The sequence below is a fragment of the Pygoscelis adeliae genome, unplaced genomic scaffold (genome assembly GCF_000699105.1).
Source record: "Pygoscelis adeliae isolate BGI_AS28 unplaced genomic scaffold, ASM69910v1 Scaffold161, whole genome shotgun sequence".
Taxonomy (NCBI): domain Eukaryota; kingdom Metazoa; phylum Chordata; class Aves; order Sphenisciformes; family Spheniscidae; genus Pygoscelis; species Pygoscelis adeliae.
In genome coordinates, this window is record NW_008824061.1 from 1,497,274 (window position 1) to 1,512,309 (window position 15,036).

Here is a 15,036-nt window from a genome sequence, read left to right on the forward strand (position 1 = left end):
GGGGGAGAGAAAATAAAGAAGCGTGATGCCAGTACAACTAGAAATTGCTTGTGCAAAACAGCGGAGGGATCTTCTGCCCCTGTGGAGGACACAACCCCTCCCCATGACTACTTTCTTCATCCTCGTATGTCTGACCCTAATGTCTCAGTGTTTTTCACTTGCAGATCCTGGGAGACCTGTAGCGAGCTCTGACTGGTCTCCTGTTACACTGGGAGCGAATCAGCCACGAACATAGTAATCAAGAGGCTAAATCCTAGCTGGAAGAGAAGGACGGCCACACCACCTGAAGCCTGCTTCCTCTCAGCAGGTCGGGCATGCTGGTGCCCAACACTAACTGTGCTGTTTGAAGAGCAGAGCACACACCATTGCAAGTCAAAGACCCAAATTTTCTGTTCCCAGTGCCGACAGGCATCACTTCATATAATCAGGAAGTAAATAACTTCCCTTCTCATCCTTCCTGGGCATCGCTAGCTGCGTGGGGTACAGACTGCCCCTTACAGCGTGCTCTTACGCCGCAGCACAGCTCTGTCATCACGGAGGGCGCTGGTCTAATGGAGAGCATACAGCAAAACTCCTCACTACAATGACAGCAGTTCATATAGGGAGGCTATATTGCCTTGGTAGGCTTTAGAAAACAATAAAGGATACAAAAAGGAAAAGGAAAAAAAACCAAGACAGCTCACATCACAAGACTTTTTCTGGAAACTATTACACAGATCTGTAGAGCTGCTTGTAAGGAGTAACAGAAGAAGATAATGCTAATAAAAACAACATATACATGACAAAGAGATTAGGGGGGAAAAGCACAATTACATTCTAATGGGAACCTAATGCACTCAGAACTTCTTCTACTCAAGCATAAAAACCCAAACAAAAGCCAGCAGGCCCCTCCTGGCTGGTTCTCACAGGTGAACTGGTTCTTCCCAGCTTTGCTAGCTTGAAAACACCTCCCTGCCGTGAGAAAGGCACCTCCTTCAAAGACAACAACCCAGCTCCTCTCTTTCCAGATAGATGACCTGGGACAAGTTACATATGTCTCTACAGCCTTAGTGTTAGGACCCGTAATATCACACAGAGGGGAAAAACACTTCACAAGCTCTTCAAGCGGGAAAGCGTGATCACCACCTCTCCGTGTATGAGAACGATGGTGGCAATCAACGCCTGCCCTGCCTCCCTGCCTGCTCCATGCCAAGAGGCAGCATGCGCTGGAAAGAGCCTCTTCAGGCAGGCATGGCTGCTGAGAGCTTGAGGAAGCCAAATCTTAACCGCTTCTCACCTGAGACAAATGCCCAAATATGGAAGCGCTCCTGCTTCACCGAGATCAGTGGAGCCAAGCCCTCAGCTCACACCATTGCGTCAGCTCTCGCAGCCTACAGCGTGTGCATCCGAAGGCTGCAATCCCATCTCCTCCTCCGCTGCCTTCCCCTTCCAGATCGCTTCTCTCCCTTTGGATTACAGGCATCGTTTCCCTTCCTCAATCCTGCTGTAACAAGGGGGATTATCACCAGCAAAATTAACTTTGCTGGGCAAGCAACTGAGCTGAAGAGAAAGCCTACATTTAGAGGCATGAAAGGATTAGCAGAGTGGCCAGGAGGTGACCGAATTCAGTGCTTGGTGAGGTCTGCAGACCCTCTGCACAAATGAGTCTCTCTTTTACAAGGACCCTTCTCAGCTGCCCCGTGCAAACAGCTAAAGCCTGCATCATTGCTGACTAGGAGCCTCTGACGACAGGGAAAGTAAAAATCCTGTAATGAGACCGCTTCCACTCCCCGTCTCCTGACAGCTTTAAAAAAATCATATTAAAAGGTAAAATTGGAAAGCTCATTGACCTGACCAACACACCACCAAGGAATAACAAAGCTAAGATTTCACGTGAACACTTAGCACAGCCCCACATGTATATTCACTGGGGGAGTCCCCAGCCTTTAAAAAAAAAGTTTTCACGTATGATGCAGAGAGATAATCAGCAGCCAGGACAATACTGGACATTAACAGTGTTATTGAAACAATGCACTATTTGAACAGATTATTCAAGAGAACACTGAACACATAATTAAGGACTGTTGAGTCAAGGCAATGCGCACATCTAATTGCCCTCTCACTGCTTCACTATGCTTGTGCACAGCCCTCTAATTCATTGTATAGAGATTGGGAAAAATTTCCCCAATTTTACCAGCTGGTTCAGGACTCAGTATATTTAAATGAAAATTAAATGAATCAATCTGAAATAAAGAGACTGAGATAGCCCAGCCAAGGAATCTGTAGTCTTAACCACGGAAACCTGTTATTGCTTGTGTGGACTAATTTAAGTGCATTCCTTTCACCTTCCTTAAAACACAGCTTTTCCAAATGCACTAACCCCAGCCAGCACAATCCATTTACTTGCTTTCATGGATGTTGCACAGGCTGTTATCCAGCTTTGCTAGCAAAAAGAGTCCAAAATCTGAGCATTTTCTTACAGCTGTAGGTACAGCTGAGTTTACTGAGGAGAACCAGTGAGCCCGGCTGGAACACGGATTGCAGCTTTGCAGAGCTCCGTGTTTCATAACAAAGCCCTGCAAGGACCAGCCCAGCTCAGCTCCAACCTACTGCAGGGCATGAGAATAAACTGCTAAACTCAGGTAATGCCGACATTTGAATTATGCAAGTCTTGCAGGGCTGGGTGTCTGTCTTCAGCAGAATCAAAAACTTGCAAATAAATCTCAGTTTTCATTTAAAAACTTAAAGCTATTTCTGCCTTCTTTTTCCTTAACCCTCGTGACTACCAAGAAAAGCTTTAAAAGATTTAGTAGATGCACCCTAAAGGCTCAAAAACCTGGGGGAGAATTAGAAGAACCTGTTTGTCTTTTTAAAAGAGTCTCATGACTTATAAGGAGGTATCTTGCTTATGGGGATGGGTGGATCCGATTCATTTTTTGATAGCTTGCGTTTGGCAGTAATGTTAACTTTTACTTACCTTGACATACAATTTTAATTTTTACTTTCCTACTGCAATCATGTTCTTCCCCATGTAACAGGTTCTGCTAGTGACAGGTGATTGCCAAATCTTTTTTTAGGGGGAAAAGCCAGTGCAGTTGTTTATTTATTTATTTGCAGAGTGGGTGGGGAAGATCGGCACACAACTTACTTCCACAAAGAAAAAAAAAAAATCTGAGGTGGCACACTTTTGAAATGCTTTGTTTTCTTCTTCTGCAGAAATGGGAGGAGATATCGCAAGGCATGGGAATATGGGAATTCTCACAGAGGAAATATCCCACAATAAATGACACACAGTTCTGGATAAGTTCTTACTTCACCCAGCTCATAGGGCTTCTCGTTCTACCTCAGCGACCTCCCTATCTCAGCATTACAAAATGATAACTGCTTGTTCCTTCGCAGCATGGTTTTCAAGAAGGTTTTATTGTACCATGAGTATGCATGTGAGAAACTTTGTTCAATTCAGACTATTAAGGCTTTTGTTTTTAAACACTTCAGTAGAGTTTCAATTGTTAAAGATTTTCCTTCTGAAAAGACTGATTAACCTGCTTATATTCTTACTTGTGTTCTCAGGTCATTAATTAAAAAAATAATCAAGGATGCTTATAAAGTCCTCTGCAATCCAATCTCAATTTGTCATCATTAATTAGTTCAACATTGCATACAAATGAAGAGCTAACCTGATTAGACAGCATGTTTTACTGGAATTCCTACTTAAGGTCATGAAAGACTTCAGAGAGAAAATTTGTAATATTTTCAAAGCGAGCTGCTCATACATATGAAATAACCCTCTCACCAAGCAGCAGCTAGTGTTTCTCTCTGCAATTTTTGGCCAGTTTTTTTTCTCCTCCCCCCTCCAAATTAGGAGCCCATCACAAACCTGAGCAGAGAAGCAATCCTGATGTTACACACTCATCTCCCTCCCAGCCTATCCTGTACAAATACTGCTGATTTGGCAAAGGCTGCCCACTGTCCTAGGACAATAAGCCTGCCCCATTAGAAAGAGTCTGCAGAACTTGGGGGTGGGGGGAAGTTTTAGGAAAAGACACGATTCCAGGGCCATTTTCAGAGACATAGCATTTAGGTACTCGGCAAGTACCCTCTCTCCTTTCCCCCACCTGCAAAAAAAATAACCTTGGGATCTACACTTGATTCCAGATTATTGCCTCCAAAGCACAGAGGTTGGGAGCTAAATGCACAAAGTGGCTTAGAAATCTGAAGCATCATCACAGGTCTCTAATCCTCCCATGAAAGCAGCTCTTGCTTTTTAAAGAAATAAGCCAGTCCTCTTACCAAGCCCAAAACCTTCAGTCCCATGACCTAATCTAACATGACTCAGCCCAGAAGCTCGGAGTGCGCTGTCAGCCAGGACAGCAGATCCGCTGCCAGTCACCACCGAGCCTTCCCAGCAGGGCAAGGTGGGTCAGCCTGGCTCATCCTCTCCCAAACAGGGGAGTGCGATACAATGGATTTCCTTACTTAATACTGTTGCCCTGGGGAACAGCAAGAGGGGAAAAAAAGAACTAAGAAACAAGGCTTTCAAGTTTTGGACTCTTAATAAGGGTGGGGCCATCAAGTAATTAAACTTTTAATAGGTCACTGCAGTGGAAGAAACCCTTCCAGTTGGGTAAGTTCCTAATCCATCATTAAAAAAAAAAAAGAGACAACAGGCATTAATCAAAGCCTATGAAGTCACATGGGGGGATGAGCAACTCCGAGAACTTGCTCTTGCTGAGAGGATGGGGCAATCACTCCTCCTTTCATCAACATTTCACGCATGTTTCCACATTTCTCAGGACGGCAACGGGAAAGAGAGCCTTCACGTCCTTCCCCACCCACCCCACTGATAAAGCTGTCGAACGCATATTACCAACCGCTCAAGAGCCCATGTGAAACGAGTTGGTGGACTAATTAGCAGAAGGGCAGAGCTCCGAAGATGGAAAGATGCTCTACTGTGAAAGGCGTATTGACTGAAGGTCCCCAGCCACCGCCGCAAGACTGTCATCATCCACGGTGAACATATAGCACACTGCGAGCTCCTGCACGAGCAGCTAAATCTAGGTCACTTGGCTCAGCGCAGGGGCACCTGGATCGCGCTCGCTCCTCCCTGGTCAGAGAGCTGTTTGGGACCCCATTCCTTTAGTAAAATACACGGACTTATCCCTAGACAGACTGCAACAAGTACAGGGAGCACATCTTCATGTGTTGGTAGCATGGTCCACATCAGGGCAAAAGAAAAGGGGGGGAAGCTAAACGTGCCTGCCCCCAGGCTGCACGCATTTGGTGACTGTAGTCACCAAGGAGCAATTTTATTTATTTCTTTGAAGCCAGCATGTAATCTGATCTTTGACTACTACCCAGATCTACAGTAAAAGTCAGCCTCCACTTCTACCCCAGAAAGCCACTATCACTACAGTGAAACATCTCAAGTGCTTGCTTAACTTTAAGCTCGCGAGTAGCTCGCTCGTCTTCAGCTCTGCTGGAACAGCCTGCTACATACATTCAAACCTCATTTCAAAAGACCGCTTTTCGCAGTTGAAAGGACAGCATCAAATGTTCTGGTTCCCTGCAGCTGCATTAGATAATTCTTTGTACCATACGTATCAAAAGAGATCGTCTTTTCATATCTCCTTCAAAGGACCCTCTCTCCAGAGCAGTCTGCAAAAATCCAAGGGCAGCATTTTCTTGCTCCGAGAAATGGAAAGTAGAACTGACCAACAATTTCCTTACTTAAAAGGGAAGTGAAAACAAGTAGTGTGTGTAGTGTAAGTGGAGAAACCTGGACATGAAAACAAGCGTGAACTACAGCAGGGCATCACTCCCAATGCAGATAAGGAAAGGGTGCAATTTCAATCTCACTTAGAAATCCTTCACCCTTTTATGCATAAACAAATGAAAAATTTGGTCTTGAGCAGATCTATTGCATTTTAACCCCATGAAACGCAATTTCCTGAACAAGGTTATTGTTACTAGTTCTAGACAAATTTTACTGGAAAAGGCTTTTAAAATATAAAGGATGCAAACTTACAGTAATTTATTGTTATCTGGCATCTTTTTCCAGAGTGGAGCACATGGGCTCCGCTGCTTTGCTGGCAGCAGTGGCTAGGAGTTTGTTTGTTAGTTTCAATTCCTGCTAGATTGTATTTAAATTGAGATCAAAGTAGTTCCTCAGATTAAAAAAGAAAAAAAACCCCACACTATTGTAATGCTTTTAGCTTTTGGTAAAAAGTGTACCTTTTTTTCTTTAAAAAAAAAAGTTAAAAGAAATTGAGTCCCTGCTTTTATTCAGGTACCGTGAGGTAGGGCATTATTCACTGCACCTACTCCAAGTGTGCGAAGGAGAGGAAGGCAAATATTGAACATCTTTAAGACAGCAATAGTCTCCACTGCAAACATCTCTACTCTAGAGCCCTAAACCACAATAGGACGTACAGCTCCAGCAGTGCTGCATCCCGGGCTACAGAGTTTCTAGAGCTTGAACAATCAAGCCAGCTCCACCAAAAAAATCAAGAGCTGGGCTTCAAATTTCAAGCTCCATACTTTTTTTTTTTTTTTTAATAAGAAAGGGACTATTCTGCCAGCAAGAGCAGAGTGTTAAGTAAAAAAAAAAAAAAAATTAAAAAAATATATATAAATAACCCAAATACCGCGGGGCTGACCCGAGCTGATGACACTGGGGTTCCCACACCAGCTGCGAGAGGGCAAGGACACAGAGAGAGAGAAAGCCCCACATACCATGGGTCGGAGCGGGGAGGCACCACCTCCATCCTGCTGGCACAGCCCCGCATGCCAAACCTTACGCAAACCCATGGAAGGTGAAGAAAGCGAAGGGAAGCGCTGAAGCCATGCTCATGCCCACCCCATGTTTTGTTCCAGCACACCTGCTAGGCCCAAATGGAGAGCCACTGTTTCATCACATACAGTCTTTAGGTGACTGCCTTTTTGCAAGGCATTTTATTCACCTAGGGTTTAGTGATATTATTGGGGGTTAAATTCCCACCACACCCTCCCGGAGCGGCCAAGATAAATCTCTCCCTTCTGTGTGACATGTCATGCACTGACGAGGACACAGGTCACTCCATTCTTGCACAAGCTGGATATGTATCGTAAGAATAATGTCACTAGTAGCATCGTGACTGAAGCCAGAGAGGGAGCAAAGCAATGCTGCGTCCTTACCGTCCACGTTGCTGACTTTGCTGTGCTGGACTGTTGAAATGATACATCGAAGCTGTGAGGTCCTGGGTAGTCTGTGTTGGAAGGGATGGCTGGGGAGGGCGAGAGGGCATCAAAAGTTGAGCTGGGCTGGGCGTAAGGTGAGGGGGCCGTGACACTGTTCTGCGCGTGCTCCGTGTTGTAGGGGCTGGTGGAGGAAGAGCCATTCTGGATCTGCTGGTCCATGCTGTTCAGGAGCCCCAGGTTCGTGTACTGCGGCTAGAGGCAAAGAGATGCACAGGACTGTTACAGAAGCAACGTTAGCACAGGCTGGCTAGCCATGGCACAGCCTTCACAATGGAGGATGCACAGCATGATCTCAGCACCATCGAACACGTGTCACACCAAGAGGAGGGAGATTTGCAAAGGATATGCCCCATTTTACATCGGTGACTGAAACAGAAAGAAGTAAAGCTTCTCACAGCCACACAGTAGATCAACAGCTAAGCTGGGAAAAGAGCTTGCACATAACAAGGAGGTGATTCACAGGCAGCAAACCATCACGAGGAGACAGGCTCCCCATGTCTAGCAACACCCAGGCCGAGACCCTTTTGAAGGAACTGCTATAACCTGATAAAAATCACTAGGTTCATTACAGTGCAGCTGGCTCTAGCTTGTACAAGGCTACATCGCCTCTGACGGTCTCGCGCTCTACACAAAGATTGCTCCTCTTCTCATGGGTCCGATCCTGCTACGCATGGTGGCATTTGGGACCTTTAACTCGGGTAGTAACCGCACTGAAGTGTGACTCCCTGGAGAAAAGGTTCATAGCACAATTCCCAGTGACCAGTCACAGACAGTAATAGAGAAGAATTAAAGGTCTCATCAAGCAGCATGGTAGCTCACAGCATGGAAGGCTTCTCCACATACTTAAGCACCAGCAGTTGCACAGTGTGTTGCACTTAAATGAGCAGACGTGATTATGGCCCAAAAGTAGCCTCCAGGTAAAAACAACATAAAAAACAATTGAAGGCATCAAAAACGAAGGCTAGAGAACGGAGTACAGAAAGGTAAAGGCTAGATCAGGGGGAGGTTAGCAGAAAAGTCACATGCCTAATGCCCTAAATTTTATGTGCAGCCCTGGTCCCCATCTCAAAGAGATGAGAGTGGAACAAATTTCGGAGAAAGGTGACAATGAGCAAACTCTTTCAAAGCCTTCCTGTAGCGCAACAGTAGATGACAACTTTTCAGCCGGGAAAAGAGACAATGAGGAGAGAGGTGGAACGCAGTATGACAGAAGTGGATAAATTCCTAAACAATATGGAAAAAAAGCAAATAGGAGATCAATTTTCATGCTCTCTTAATAGAGGAGTTAGTGGACAAGAAAACATCTTGAGCAGGATTTGAACACACACAGAGTGGTTCTTCACAAAGCCCAGAAACAGACACGGATTTTCTGCTACAAAATGCTGTGGATACTAAAAGCCTACATATGTTCAAAAAGGCATCAGACAATTTCTGCTGTAAAAAAATCCATCAAGGCAGCATATCCGATTTTAAAATTCTGAACCACAAACAGTTGGAAGCTGGGAAAATACTCTGAGGAGAGAGAGTTACACAACTACCCCAATCTTTTATTCCTCCAAAGGACCCAGTGTTGGCCATGGAGACAGGGCAGCAGGTGAGCCACACATGGGGTTCAGCCAGGTACACGTAGTCTCATCCTTGTGTGTGTCCAAAGGGCATTGTTTGTGCCCAGCTCAGGGAGAGAGCGGCATCCAAAAAGTTTGTGGTACCCAGCCCCAACAGCTCTGGGATCACCCAGGAACACGCAGCGATACACACACCTGGTTCTGCAGTTAGCAGCTGACATGGCAGAAGGGACTCAGGCTCAGGCTCTTCCCCTTGTTCAAGGGTTCGAGCACCTCATGCCCCTCCACATCCTACGTCTTCAATCCCATCCAGAGCCATCAAGCTCACGCATCTCTCAGTACTTCAGCCAGTCTGCTCCAGCCTTCCCTCTTCTTTCCAACAGTTGCTCCTTTTCCAGAGACAACTCTGTAATATCAGCCAAGCAACAAAGGCTCCCCGAGTCAGAGCACCAACAGCAAGACCCATAACAAAAAGCTTTCCCAATACTAGGAATCCCACCAGCCCTAATGAAACTTCAAGCACATCATCACTCTTCCAAGGACCTGAAAGGGAATGGCACAAGCTACCTGCCGAGCTTCCCAGGGACCTTGGACAAGCCATTTAACACCCAGTTTCTCCAGTCATTTCAGCCATGGAGGAAAACAGGTCGGTCCCTTTGCAAGGATGAAGCACCCTCCCTACTCCCAAACACTTTGCGCTGCTAGCTGTCCTTCCAGAAGAGGAGGAGGTAGAGAAGTTTGAGCCAAACAGAGCTCTTCCTTAGGTTTCCACCTCTGCTTCACTGGAAGAGGCTGATATTTTATGAGGTTTTAATTAAAAGCCCAAGGTGACCCTGGTGCTGTTGGGTCTTCAGCAAGGCACGTCAGACTTTCCAGAGATGGATCAGCTTGTTAATACAAGCTGTGGTGGGAAGGAGAAGGTCTGGTGGGGGACGGCATAGGGGACTTCCTTTTGGGAGCTGGGATGGTCTGCAGGGACAAGGGAGAGCTGGTTCCCTCCCTTGCTCTGCCAGCAATGCACTGTGTCCTTGGGCAAGCCACCTTGCCTCCCCCCTCCACCCTCAGCCTACTTCAGGCAGCAAGGTCTGCAGGGCAAGGATTGCTCCTCGCTATGTAAAAAGCGCTCCACTTAATGGGCCTCCGTTTTGTCTGAGGCCTTCAGGCACCAGTGTAATAAAAGCAATTACATATTGAGTCCTAATCCTGGGTGAACCAGTGACTCTCTGTGTTGCCTCAGGTTAGTCATTTGCCCTCCCTGCCTCAGTTTCCCCATCTGTAACAGCAGGGATGTTATAGATGCCCAGCACCCCTGTTAGACAGGCAAGAAAGTATCTGCGATTGGACTCAAAGCATGCTAAATAGTTGACTCAGGAGAAAGCGATCCAGACTGGTTCTTCTTCTCCAAAAGGAGATTGCAGCTTTGGCAATGCAGATGACAATTATGTCTCATATCCTGTAGGCTATTCAGCCAACCAAGACCTATTTAACGGACATTTGGTACGTGTTTTCCCTTGAGGCTAATTCTGTATGGAAAGAGCCAGAACGCTGGTGTACTGCACCAGGAACAGTCTTTTTCCTGCTCAATAATTCTGTATTTAATCAAAAAACAAACCTCCCTGCCCTCCTGCCCCAGAATACCCTAATAAGACATGAAGACTTCTCAAAAATGTAGAAGTATCACTCAGTTGTTTCATTTCTCATGGAGATTAGCATCAGACACACTCCCTAACCAGCAGAACGATGAAGAGACAGCTGTGATGAAAACAGTCTCCTAAACCAACTCAGACATACAGACAGCAAAACAACAGTGTTTCAGCTTTCACTTAAAAACTATTCCTTCTAATCCCAGGCTACTTAAGATGATGGAGAAAGATGTCCAAATGGGCAGTCGGTGTTAACAAGACAGCACAGTCTGGAAACACTGAAGGTGCTGCCTGGAAGTCAGTTGGAAAAAAAAAAAAAAAAAAAAAAAAAGAGTGCCCCATTAAAGTTTAAGATATCCTTAAGAGAATGAAAGATCCTTTTCATTCCTTTCAGTCCAGGGACCATCTGTCTAAATGTTACCAGCGGAGCAACCATTCCACCACATTTATACACTTGCATGCCACAACCGAATGCCATGTCCCCATTTGCTCTTTAAATAACTATTAATCTCCTTGCATTTATCCCCGCGCTGACACAAGCAGCTGTTGGACTCCCCTTCTCCCCCTCCGAGTCCCACCAGCCTTTCACCTTCCCTGGCCCCTTGCTCCCCTCCCCAGGCAGGTGCTCCATCCCCGGTGACAAAGCCAGCCTCGGGTTTGCACACACACACGAGCACTAAACCTCGTCTGGCGGCTATGCCCCAAGGCAGGCGGAGAGGTGTTTGCGCTCAAGGGGTCAACATCTGAATTGCTTGCAAGGCTTTTGGAGGAATCAGATAAGGCTTTCGGAGGCACACGCCTTCTGACAACACAACAATTAGAGGGGCAGCAGGCCCGGGGAAGGCGCACGCAGGAATTCACCCGCTGCCGCCACAATAAAACCCCTTCGCCCCAGCCACGCTGCGAATGGCGAGAACAAAGAGAGTAAGGGGCTGCGGGCATGTCTGCAAGGCATCGCCCTCCAGGAGGGGTCTGCAGGGTGTGTGTTTGCACACACACAGCCTCCCTTCGCCATTTGCAGAAAGACAGACGACAGCATTTAATTCAGAAATTAATTCTTGCCAGGCTGGTAGCCCAGATTTTAGCACATGCTTGTGTTTTGCTGCAGGGTTACTTTAAACAACTGCAGGATCTAATCCCACCACCGATTCCTGGCAGAAGGAGAATGCTATTTGGTGGAGAGAAGAGAAATGCACGCAAAGCTGAAAGAATGGATTATCTAATTTTCAGTGCTTTTGTTCTCTATTTTGTTCCCTCCATCAAGTTTCTGAAACTATTAATATCACTGAGGCATTACAAAAACCTTCAGGCGAGTTTAACTGCAAATAATTAGAGAGCTACAATTAGATCTTAGACCACGTATTTTGGAACATCGTTTCAATAATGTATCTTGAACTATCGGTTTCACTTCCTACATCCCATCAGCTTCACTTTCAGGTTTTCATGCTAACTCACGCTTCTAGATTAGGAGAGCCACAGTTTCACTGGAGAGGCTGCTGAATTAAAAACCACACTGAAACTGCAGAATTGTTTAATCACGGTTCTGCTGTTGGGAGGACAGATCTTCCTAAGGAACACCATGGACAACGTAAGGCAGAATGTCTCCTGACCCCAGCGGCTCCAGGGCACTTGCCACAAGAGGGCAATGCAAATGCTCCACTGTGCACAGCAGAACTGACGTGCTGGGGAAGATTCCCCAACCCACACAAACCGGGGCCCTTCTCACCCAGCCCTGCAGCAAGAACCCACCCCCAGTTCTTTGGCCACAGCCCGCTTTTAAGCCCATCATGTTAATTGATGGGGTTATGGGATAGATCTGCAAAGAGACCTCCAGTATGAAGGCACGAGGGAAGTAACGCAAGTGAAGAAAAGTTCTCAAGGGGACTTCCGTGCCCAAAATCCCCTAAAATACACAGCTCCAGCTATTAACCACCCAGTTATCAACATTTCAGAGAAAGTTTTGAGAGTTTCTGCACTTAAGAAAGGAAAAGTTACCATCTTCAGGTGTAGAACACCTAGATGCCTCCACCCCTAGCAAAACCCTTCTCCGTACCTCCAAAAGAACATGCCTCTACATCACGCACACATACCAACAAAATTTTAGTTTTCACCACTGGTTCTATGCAGCTGAAGAGCATTGCAAAGCTTTTTGAGTAGCTGGACAAAACACCACCACTGGTGCTTATTCTCCAAAGATATGAGATGATGAAACTAATACAGTAAACTACCATGGCTGTTATCAATAAGATTTTGCAAGGCACTTAACTAATTCTGTGCTTTGTCCTTAACTGCACCACAACTGATGCACCAGGGCTAACAGTTGCAGGACTAGTAGGAACCAGCTTACAGTGATATTTCAGTGCTGGACCAGGTAAAGATTCAGATTCCTGTTGGAGAACAGCTTTCTTATGGGCAGCAGGATAAATATTTTCCAGAGTGCTTGATGCCTGTCCAAATCAGAAGACAGACACCTCAAATATATCAATTTAAATCAACCTAGTTTTTCAAACCTTCCTAGCAAAGGATTTTAGTAAGCGGAAATAAAGCACTTAAGCTCAACAGAAGTGCTTCTATCATAATTATTAATCAAGATATTGCTGACTGCGAGACTGCACAGCTTTGCCAGTTGCTCAGAAGGCAGCTGATACAATACCCGATGTAGGCGTACTGCTTGTGCCATTACAAAGAAGTGCCAAGAAATAAAGGGCTCCACCCATGCCCCTCAGCTAAGATCAGGGCTGAAGCCGAAAGAGATATCTAACTCACTCATCGCAATGAAAGGCGTGATTTGGTTTGCATCTCTAGCCTCTTTTCTCATAAAAAAAAAAAGAGACTGAAAAACTTCTTTATGCGTCAGACCTTCCACCCAGATCATGTACATCTGGGCTGCACTCCTTTCAAGAGGAACAAGCTCAGTTTGGACATTACTCTGGTCGCCTCCAAGCCATGAGGGGAAGACGTGTACAGCCTTTTTAACACCAGCTGAGGCCCAGATCCCCATGGAGAGCCGGAGTGCCGGTGGCAGGTCTCACAGCCTCTGCACTGACCCCAGCTCCATTTCCAAAATGGAAACAAATCCTGTAGGTCTATTTTGAAGAGGTTTTTCCCCAGAGCTACTGTGCAGCGAAAACATCAAACACTTGGAAGCCCACAGATAAAGCGATAATGTGCACCATATACTGAATGTGAAGAGTGCGGGAGCAAATAACTTTGGTTCAACCAAAGATATCAACAATTACCAAGATAGGTTCCCAGACACTATAGCTCCTAAGCTCTAATTACCACGTGTCATGGCTTTTAGCACTATAACAAATCAATCTGCTTTGAGTAATCTTACTGTTGGGTCACTGCCTTTTCCAGGAAAAGAGGAGACTATTTCACATCTCAGTAGCATTACAGGTTCCCAGCGTGATGGAGTGCATTGGACTAGAAGAGGCCCTGGAGTCAGTAACTCCTGTCCTGGCTATTAGACCTGCTGCAACATAACCAAATGTTTAACATCTCCTCAGCTCAATCCCACCTGTAAGCAGGGAGCACAAGTATTTCTACATACTGTCTCCTATATTATTTAGAAGGGGATCTATTTGGGATCTATTAGGCTATGCAATAAGCATGACCACAGCAATTTTAAGAAGCTAAATTCAAGAATAGTAAAGAAAAAAAAATATTCTCCTTCCAAAGGGGGCAAGCCTCCCGTAAAAAAAAAAGAAGCGTGTTTATATATACTACAATCTTGGACTATATATATCTAGTCCTGCACAGGTATTTCATGTGGAGTATTAAGATAACCCCAGCAGGTCACCTGGACAGCTTCCAACACCACCTAAACACATAAAGCACAACCTAAAGAAAACAGAGTCCTTCATTTCACCCAGCTAGAAAGAAAAAAGAAAACCCAAAACAAATACACAAACCTGAAACAAACCAAAAAACTCAAAAAAACCCAAAACCAGTGACCGACTGAAATCATGCCACTATGTTTAAAGTTCTGATATGCAAGCTTAAAAAATTGCCTGCTCTGCCTACTTAACACAGCATCCCTTCCCTTCAGCAGTTGCCAATCAGCCCTTTGGCCACGGCCAGCTTAGCAGACAACACGCTACCTATGCTAAACAGGAGAAATCAGTGCATGTCAGTAATTTGCAACCACACACCATCACACTTGAAAAACACTATGGTTTGTGTACTGGGGGGAGGGAGGAAAGTCTGGGTGATTTTCACTGGGATTAGCTATTCCAGTCTGCATGTCATGCCACATCTACACCCCTTAGGTTAACACAAGCAGCACAATTTTAAGAGCCGTACCCAGTAAGGCTGTAGCCCATATGGTTCCACTCAGACACAGTTCTGTTGAACTCAACAGAACTTCTTGTCCAAGTAAAAGTCCACGTACGCAGGTATTTGTAGGTTTGGAGAATAAGACAAATTTGTGAAAAGCTACATGAGGGCAAGTTTCTGTCCACCCATAAAGGCTGTAAGCTTTGGAGTCATGTTGCTCCCCCCAGCTGTAATTGTTTTCCTTCTTAGCTAAACTTTGAGTTTTGCCCCTTGGTTAATTCATTTACTTTAACTCGGCAAGAAGTATTTTTCAGCCAGAAGCGGGGTGCCTTTTA

At 45.5% G+C, this 15,036-nt stretch overlaps 1 protein-coding gene across 2 annotated transcripts in view; it reads right to left on the minus strand.

Moving 5' to 3' along the window:
• Positions 1-15,036, minus strand: part of TP63 (tumor protein p63) — a 106,626-nt gene that overhangs the window by 43,542 nt on the left and 48,048 nt on the right. For both annotated transcript variants that reach the window (XM_009334097.1, XM_009334098.1), the window contains one exon: positions 7,153-7,407. In XM_009334097.1, the coding sequence (XP_009332372.1) occupies positions 7,153-7,407 (255 nt within the window). The remainder of the gene's footprint in view (positions 1-7,152; positions 7,408-15,036) is intronic.